The sequence below is a fragment of the Wasmannia auropunctata genome, unplaced genomic scaffold (assembly GCF_000956235.1).
Source record: "Wasmannia auropunctata unplaced genomic scaffold, wasmannia.A_1.0 LD336076.1, whole genome shotgun sequence".
Classification (NCBI taxonomy): domain Eukaryota; kingdom Metazoa; phylum Arthropoda; class Insecta; order Hymenoptera; family Formicidae; genus Wasmannia; species Wasmannia auropunctata.
Genome location: NW_012026814.1, coordinates 7615259 through 7625309, shown reverse-complemented (window position 1 = coordinate 7625309; position 10051 = coordinate 7615259). Strand labels below are relative to the sequence as shown.

The 10051-nt window shown below is 36.8% G+C and overlaps 1 protein-coding gene across 1 annotated transcript; it reads right to left on the bottom strand.

The window, feature by feature from the left end:
- Nucleotides 1-5549: 5549 nt before the first annotated feature.
- On the bottom strand, nucleotides 5550-6542 carry LOC105449547. Its single transcript, XM_011688804.1, has one exon. The coding sequence runs from the start codon at nucleotides 6540-6542 to the stop codon at nucleotides 5550-5552; it is 993 nt and encodes a 330-aa protein (XP_011687106.1).
- Between the last annotated feature and the right edge of the window lie 3509 nt (nucleotides 6543-10051).

Sequence of the window (10051 nt, the reverse complement as noted above, 5' to 3'; positions counted from 1 at the left end):
AATCTGGTCCGCTTTCTGTAATTTCTGATCACCGTATACTTGCGATCATGAATTTGATTGGAATGGAGTTAGAATTTTGGATAACGAGTCTTCCTATAATAAAAGATTAGTGTCAGAGATGGTCTACATTAAAACACAAAGCAGTGGTTTGAATAAACAAAGTGACACAGAGACGCTTTCAGACGCATATTTGCCTATCTTACAGTCGCTATCTCCTCATTGACACTTCTTCTTTCCAATTTCTGGTTATTTTTTAAATCCCCTCTTCTTTCTATCCCCACTTTCCCCCTCTACAATATTCTGTCTTCCTTTGAAAACTCACTTTTGCTTGATTTTGTGAAGAATAAACATCCGGATATCGTAGAATGGCTTAATATAATTTTGTAATATTTTCGACGTTTACCATCCTCTTTATCTTTGATATGAGGTATGTAATCTTATACTTAAAGTAGATCAATTTGGTTTATTTCACTTTATGTATTGACGTGATACAGTAATAACATATTTTGACAGATTACATAAGAATTATTGGAGTTTGCGAATCATACTTTTCATCGAATATGAAGACCACAAATTTTATAATTTGGACTGCGATTATGTAAATGCGGATTGTGAGCGTATCATATTGTTACGCCCGGGAGTCGTTCTCGCGTAATGTACGCGCTTCCGCACTCGCGTTCGCGCACGCGCACCGGAAGGCCGCGGGAGGAATAAAAGGAACACCAAATTAAGAAAAACAAGGAACACGCTTTATTGTAATGACTGTGAACAAATAACGCAGCGAATAAATAGAGCAGGGTAAAGCACGTCCGAACGAGTCGACGGCTCGTCTCCAAATCTAATGTGTCGCTAGTTTGACAGACGACAACGCGTCGTCAGGGAAACATCTGACAGCTGGACCGGCTCGCTGGTACATCGAACGACGCGGGCAAAGACACGGGCGTAACAATATTATTGTAATATTCTTTAATTTTATGTTAGGCATTAACTGATTTCTATTAACATTGAAAATGACCCGTTCGAGGTCGAAACGTTTGTTCTTTAAATCGTAATGAAATTGTTTAATTAATAAATATATATATTGGAGTGAAACAACACCTAAGCTTTGGCTTGTGGCCCTTTTTTTACTTTGTTTATTGATATTATTAATTTTTTTTTGGAGAGCCTAATCTTCAGTTTTTGAACAGAGAAATTTTAGCCTTGTATTAATGGAAGAAAAAATAAAAGGTAACGGATATCCATTTTTGAGAAAAATGTGAATCAAGTCCTCCAGATTTTTTTTATGGAATTGAGGATGGGAAAGCAGAGTAACACTCTATCTACCAAATTAAATAAGTTTCCTCTCTTATGACAGATAGGGTGTTGTGAGTTGAAGTTTAAGAATCTGCCCGAGAAAGTAGGTTTATTGTATCGGTGAAAAATCATTCCTTGTGTTGGTATACGATCTCGAGACGTTTGCATTATCTATGCTATAGGAGCGCGACAGTCGGGCACATTGTGTAGATGGTATTATTTTCATTTTTTGTGTTGTAACGGTGTCCACGCGCACCCGTAGTCTCAATTCTTTCTGTGATGCGTTGTTGTACGGATCAGTCATTGTACTTATACTAGAATATACGTAGTGAACTATTATTGTGATCTCATTAATACGATCTTTCCAAGGTCATACGTTGCACTGTTCCCAACACCCTGGCTATCAGCTATTATAGTTATCAATAAGGAAATCAATACGGTCATCCTTACTAATTTCAATGATAAACTTTAAGCGATCATGCAACAAATTAAAACGTTTAATATAACGTAATTAAAACGTTTAAACGTTCTAAAGGTGCAGCTAAAATGTCATCGCGTATCTGTAGTAAAACGATAATTGACATGGAAGTTTGCTAATCGCTACGTTTTCTAAGTCATGTAAGACGATGTCTGCTATCGTCGACAATGCTGGACAGCCCATCGGAGTGCCAAATACTTATTGATAAAACATATTATTAAAAGAGAAATAGGTAGAATCCAAAACCAGTCGAACCACGCTCAGAAATTCATCTTTTGGTATAAGGATATTTCTTGATATATAATCCCATCTTTTTGAGATGCTTCCCATAGCTAAATCAATCAAAACCTCTTAAATCGGGGTGCGCGCGCCGGCTCGTTACGCATATTCGCAGGCAGATGGTCTCAGACTGCCAATTTTCTTACAATATTTTAATTAAAGAGTTACATTTATTTGGAACATATAACACCCTGCTTTAATTCATAGCCCTTTATTTCTTATTAATTTAATATTTATTGAGCTGATGAATTTTTGAATAATAGGTATAAAAATATGAAATTTTGCTTAAAAACTATTATTGAAATATCAAAAATTGTGAGCTTTAAATAATTTTCAACACACATTAGTAGATAGTATAAGTGGGTTCCGGACACAAAGTAGGTCAAGGTCAAGAGGGGAAGGAGAATGTAGATCAAGGTCAAAGGGGAAAGGGGGAATGTATGTCATGGTAAAGGGAAAAGGGGAAAATGTAGGTCAAGAGGAAGGGGTTAATTAATTAATTTTTTATTATTATTATTATACAATTTAAAGGGATATATTAATTAATTAATTAATTAAATGATAATTAATCAATTAATCGCTAATTAATTAATTAATTAAATTATATCAATCAATTAAATGATAAAATAATCGATTAAATGGTATTTAATTAATTAAATGACAATAATCAATTAAATAATAATAATTAAACAGTAATTAATTATTAAATGTTATCAATAGATCTGATAATTCTAACTCCGTGGAGGGTTTGCCGGCGCCGCCGCCACCGCCATTTTGGACGCGGTGGCGTCATTTTGGACGCGGTGACGCCATTTCGAGCGCGGTGACACCATTTCGAACGCGATGACGCAGCAATTTTCTCTCTCTCTTTCCCGTTAGAAGGTTTTCGAACTTGTTCTTCCCCGTTTTCGTTTACGTTTTTTTTATACAAGTAATGTATAATTATTATTACTATTGATCTTAACTACAGGGAAGGGAAAAGAAATAAAAAAATGTTTTTTTTTAATCAAACATTAATGATACATTTTATTTTTCAAATCTTGCAATTCTTTTTGGCAATCACCTGTTAAATATTTTAAATACATTCTGTAATGTGCAAGTCTTAACATGTTTTCCGCATAATTTTAGTAACATCCATATTATTCTTGAGAAGATTCTATATCTTCATAATCTGCAACCAGAATCTTGATAATTGCGCCATCTCTCGCAACGAGCATATTCGCTAGCCATTCTCGTTTTTCATATTTCTTAAGAGGATGCTGAAAGGTCGGCCAAATTTATACAAGGTCGATAAAGCAGACTCTTCAGTGTCAGTAGTATCTCTAAATAAATTTCTTACAATATCTTTTGGTCTCACTCAAACACGTGGAATGTCTTTATCTAACTTATTGAAGTGCCATCTCTTGGAAAATCCGGCACTTACTGCCAGACGCAATTTTTGCTTTCTTTACTTTAGCCGAGTGTACGAATTACCACAAATTGCATTCTAAGTAATAATTGTTTTTCTACGCTCCCAATCGTTGCTCCAAAGGTCTTGTATTATTCGTGCAAGTATTCCGATTCGCGCGAATTACTTTTTTTGTACATATGAGCTACAGAACTTTTGTATCAATGAAATGTTTACGTCAGGTGACAGGTTATGATTGCTCTACGATACGGAAAAAGGTATTTTTAATATTTTTCGTTTTACTACAAATTTATAATTCGCGCGTTTACATTTTATCTCAATTTCAATCCTGTAAAAGCGTTTTCAAATCCGTTCAGTCGTTTCGGAGTTATTACTTAGAATGCAAATGTCGGTAATTTCCGATCTTTCAGCATCCTCTTAACGTATACGAGAACCTCATCGTCGTCGTTGTAATCATTTTCTTCCGCACCAAATACAGCTATTGTAATCAAGTGTTTTGCCTTCCCTTACGGAAAAAACTTGTGGCACTATTGAAATGACAACTAATGAATAACTATTAGTGCACACATCAATAGTAATTTCGCGCACTGTTGGAATTCGCACTAGTAGTATTAATTAGTTACTATTGATGTAGTATGTACTAATAGTTACTCAATGCATACAGAATGTACATAACCAAAAATAATTAAAAATAAACGTTTGTGAAATCAGAATGAAAATCATTATAAGATTAAAAAAACAATTTACGGTGTTTTCAAGGATCATTCCCCCCAAATATAACAAATATTTACATCTAACGGTCACCCATCCAAGCCACGACCGCCCTCAACGCTGCTTGACTTCTTTGATCAGGAATTGCAGACACTTCGTGATGATCCATTATTATACTCAATGTTAATGAATATACATATATCCATAATAGATTGTATTAATAAAGTTATTAAAAAAATGAAAATATATTTTTTTATAAATGTTAATAGGATACTGCAGCAGTGTTAAATACTAATAGGATCACTGCAGTAGTGCTGAACACTATTAGTGTCACTAAAAGTATGTTCTTTTATACATTATGCACCTGACGTATTATTTTATCTTGGTTTAACATTCAATAAAAACCAAAAATAAAATGATACATAACCTGCATCATGCCTGAAACGGATTCTAAGTATCACTATAGTGTAGTAGCAAACACAAGCATTTACTGCAGTAGTGCTGAAACACTACTATAGTACTATTACATACTGTACAGAATGTGCACTATTATAGGTTGGTTTAATATTGCACACTTCTGCACACTATAATGGTTTGTACTATTTAATGATTGGTATAAGAATAATATATACCGTTAAATGTTTGCAATAGTGGCTATTTCAGTAGTTCTTACTATTACATTTCAAAAGTTTACACTGGTCACTAGTTAATAATTGTGTAGTGAAAACTACTTATTACAAGTGTTAAAGTAATCATCGCAGTAGTATTGAGTATTTATAACTATTGGCGTACAATAGTTACTATTGGCTTTATTAAAAAATGTATTTTTTCCGTACGGGTTGCTGTACGGGACCATCCCATCTTTCCATTTCAATCCGTGGTGATATGCAATCAACCAGGAAGCGCAAGATCGGATTTTGTCAAAAATTTCTGTGATATGGGATTCTCAAAAATGTAATGCGTGAGAATATTCCCCTTTCTCAATGCTGCCACTTTTTTCACAACAAATCTCCCTCCAATGATGAATCCTTGCATATCGACAAACGTTGGTACAATCATGATGAGTGATTCTTTTAGACTACCCCATCGTAAAATATCTCGCTTTTTACTTGAGATATTTATCAGCGCGGCATTTTACATAATCTTGCGCACTACGTTGGACAATGGATTATATTCAATCACACGGTCGTGTATGATGAGACAATAGGCAGTAGTGTTCGCAGGCGCATTCTGTTTGAACTAAAATTCTAATCGCACATCTACGGGACCATTCTTGATGATGGAATCGTTTTGTCGCGAGCAGTCAATGACTGCCATAGTACAATTTTTCAAAATGTTTTGTTTACACACCGATTAGCGTTTCACTGTTTTTTTATGCAATTAATAATAAGATGTACGGAAACGTGCAAACATATCATGTAAGATAGCAGCTCTATTTTTGTCAAAGTCTAGATTCAGATTATCGTACGGATCAAATTCAGAGTTTAAATAAAGTTTTATGTTGGTTAGTTTACAATTATCGAAGACAGTTTTAACTGCTTTCATGTTATTTTTTTTATCAGTCTGTATAGCAAAGATAACATATCGTGGTTTTTCTAGCTGAGTCGCAATCTTTACAGTCCAGGAATGTTTTGTCGTGCTTGGTAATAGTGGATACTCGTACAGATCCCATGAACGGAAACTCATATTCAGATATCGTCCACTTTCCAAGGCTTGCATGGATAGTTTATTGATGTCATTCAACGTAATGTGAAGCATTCGCCATTGTATTTTGAATAACTCAAGTTTCGGTTTCGTTGCTGGATCTCCCGCAAGATAATTGTTGTCGTTGTGCACTTGTATCAAAATCAATTTGTGACGAGCATTAATTATCACACGTCTGTAATCCTCGCAAAAGCCAAACAACATGTTGAGTGGTACGCAAAAACTAAAGTGTCCGTCAGCAGTGGTGAAATTGCAGTCATCTGCTGAATCATTCGGAGATAAAAATCCAGCATTATGCTTAACAATTATTGCATTGTTCAATGACAACAATACATAGTTCTTTAGAGTGGTAGTTAGTCCAACGTTTCTATTGCGATCAATCTCCACATCGTTGAGTTCATATCGAATTTCATCAAACATGAACGCTACACAATTATTTCCAAGTATTGCTGTAGTGTTTTCATTCCTCTTGTTCAATGTCAATCTTCCTTCGACGTAAAGTGAACTTTCGTATGGCAACGTGTATAAATCCTGTTGTTGTATTGGTATCCTTATTTCGTCGCTATGTTTAAATGACGTGTTGACATATAGATTGTACGTGTGAGTCTCAATCTTGACGATGCTGTCGTCAAAGATCGGCTCACCTTCGATATTCAAGATATTAGTCATCTTAGGTATTTCGCACGATGAATCCTAATGATTTCAAAAATTTAACATTCGACACAGTGAGTTTCTTTTTACTGGGCGCTCAAGTACTTTTGGTTATCATTTCTTTATTAAAAAATGTATCTCTTGTCTGTTTCACTGGCTCGTTTAGCACAAGCTTCTTACGTTATCGCAATCGTCTCCGTATATGCAATCTAACGGTAATTTCCTTGTCATAAAAATCAAGTAATCAGCCGTTTTGATCTACAACGCGAATCGTCAAGTCCATAATGCTCCGTACGATGGTCGGAAGGTAAATGATCTGTTTCGGTGTTTCCGAGATCTTATGTCCTGGCGGTACGCTCGGTAAAACTCATGTATCGTGTGCATGCTCTTCACGTTGCTATATGCATCCGTAATCACATTGCACTCGATGCGAATGATGTTTACGTTGATGATATTTCTCGGAGTGTCTGATTCGCACCACCGTTGCGGCTCCAGGATACGATTTAACGAAAATCCCAACAACGATCCAACGTTGTTATGTTTGGTGAAATTTATTCGACATAAACACTTTACTTCACTCTTCAACGTATTGTTGTTGGCGCGAATCGTTATCGAGCCTTTGCTCTCCTCGTATTCATCACCCTTTGTTTTCTTCATCGCAGCATCGTTGGAATGAGATTGGAAAATTGTGCGTTTCAGATACTTTTCTATGTCTTGTATTTCATACGATCCTTCGGGAATTATAATTTCCTTATCGTCTTTATCAAAATAAAATATATGTTCGACCTATTTACATTGGGTATCGTATAGTAGGTTTCAAAGTTTGTCAAGCCGAGTTCGTAATCGCCGTCACTCAAATCTACGGGTGGAAAGTAGCTTGCCGTGAGGACGTTACTCTTGCGAGACAGCGTAAACGTCAGTGACATGTTTAAACGAATACTGAGTTAAACAGCGTAATATCAGTCTTTAAATTGATCGGCAACAGTTTGTAAAAATTGCAGACACAATTGCCCGCAAATGCTTTGATCATAACGCTGATGAGAAGTGCGATTCTACTCGATTTGACTCACGTTATTTTCCAAATATCGAACCAATTCCTTTGGTTGGTGGTCGAAGATTTTCAAAAAACTGTCGAAATATATAGCACGATTTCCCCTCTTGGAATATGCAACCCAATGAGTACATGGTCCCTCAGCATCATCCAAATTCATGATTCCGCTCTCGTTTTGGTGTACTCCCCCTTTTGGTAAGGCATGAAAACACTTCTAAAATATGAAATATGCATGCGGTTTGCAAGTTGTTGCAGTTGTAAGTTGGTAGTTGTACCCTTGGGCATTTTTAGCGTTTTTTGACGTTTTTTTTTCTTTGCCAAAACTCGTTGTCCGCGCTTGTATGGAGCGAGATAAAGTCCATGACCTTCCATAACACGATTATGACGTTTCAGTTCTTCCAGTTGACGCTGCATAGCTTTATCATCATTCACCGCCTTTGCAACTCCCACAGCTCCACCAATTATCGAACCGAGAACTCCCAATATTGGCAGGATTGGTAACATACCACCACGTTTCGCAACCGGTAGTATTCGCTTGCTCGTTGCATTCTTCTTTTTTTTTGTCTTTGTTTTCAAACTCATACCGATTTTCGTTTTAGTCTTCATAACAGCCAAAACGGCTGTAGCAGCAGTTTTTTCTCCGAAAGTCGAATCTCTCACGATAATGCGTTTCCGCGCTTTCGTGGCGAGTATTTTGTCAGCCACGTGTCGTTCAGCAAGATCGTTACTATGTGAATAAGCAATGTCGTGCTCGCGACACGCCGCGTCCAGCGGTTAATGCTTCGATCGCCTCTAGCCAATCACGTTTCTAAATGCGTTCCCGGACCACAAAACTAATATCCTGGGATATGCAGTTCGAAAGGAAGAGCGTTTATCGTGCGGTTTAACAAACCGCAGTCTTTCGCTGACATTCGCTGCAATTCTTTATCAGCGGTGCTAGATCATCGATATTTGATAACACGGCAAATTATAGTGTTTTAGGCATCGACGATATTGCTGAACCTCCGAATCAGCTTTTATATGCTCGGGTAACCTGCTCCACAATTGATCGACACAATAACAAAACTCTCGCAACAGAACAACTTTTGGTACATACTCTAACTGTTCAGCGTTAAACTGTGTACGTCGCAAGTGTCCGGTACGATAAGAAACATTTTGAATACTGATTCGATCTATGCACCTCTATAAATAGGTCCGCTCTCGGTATTGTTTTTTTAGTTTTTTGGCGTTGGAGAGAAGGAAACATGCGGTTCGTGCGACAGTCGCAGACGATTAAAGTTATGAATTCGACAACAAGATACAGCTAATGCCTGAAAAGATACGTAAACATGGAAACATTCTACCGACTTCTATAAGCAGTTATATATGCGGCCCGTTAAACTGTGGTAAGACAAACGTGTTGATAAGCTTGCTGGAAAGTTCGCACGGCATACGCTTTGAGACGTGTACGTATACTCGAAATCATTGCAGCAACCGAAATATTAATACTTGGAGAGTGTACCGATAGAAGAAATTGGTTATTTTACATTTTCCAATAACAGCGACGTCGTTCTACCGAATAAGCTGTTTCCAAATTCCATTTTTGTCTTTGATGACGTGGCGACAAGTGCGACGTCATAAAAAAAATACTTTGCAATGGGCCATCACGCACACGTCGACTGCTTTTATGTCTGTCAGACGTACGCAAAGATACCAAAGCATCTTATACGTAACAATGCAAATCTGTTGATTCTATTGAAACAGGATGGAACCAATCTGAAATATGTATACAACGATCATGTCAACACTGACATGTCATACAAGGATTTCTATAATATGAATTATGTCGTACTTGTTGGCAGCAAAAGTATGGATTCCTAGTGATAGATAAGGACTGTGTTCTTACAGATGGGCGATACAGAAAAGAATTTATAACGAGTTCGCGTAACGTGGTTAATTGTTGTCGATACATCAACTATGCAACGTTCCTTTAACATGGATAGCAGCAAGAATTGTGAGAGGATCGCGAAGGAGATTGCTAAAACGAGCTATTTAGTTTGGCAAAAATATCGTACTTTGAAAATTGACAAAATGGAGGAAGATATTGCGCTGGAGAGACATTTTAAATCTGTCATCGAACCTCTAAAACAGATTGTTGAAAAAGGGAAGGAATCAATTAAGAGCGAGGCCAACGTTGCGACAAGAATCGGTATTAAGAAGAGAAAACGTGAAGATAACGATACCAATGATGTGGACAATACATTGATCCCATTGAACGATACATTGATCACGTCAACGCCTAAAATAATGCAATAAAAAAAAGAATGGAACGCGTTACCCATTGTTGTAAGTCCCTTTGTGCGCTACTTACAATGTGACACTTAATAATAAGCAGGTCACTGTTGCAATCTAATATTACAACAGTGACCCATAATTATTGAGGACGCTGACGCAGGACTTCGGCGATCTCAATACGTGCGTCCTCCAAAAACTGCGG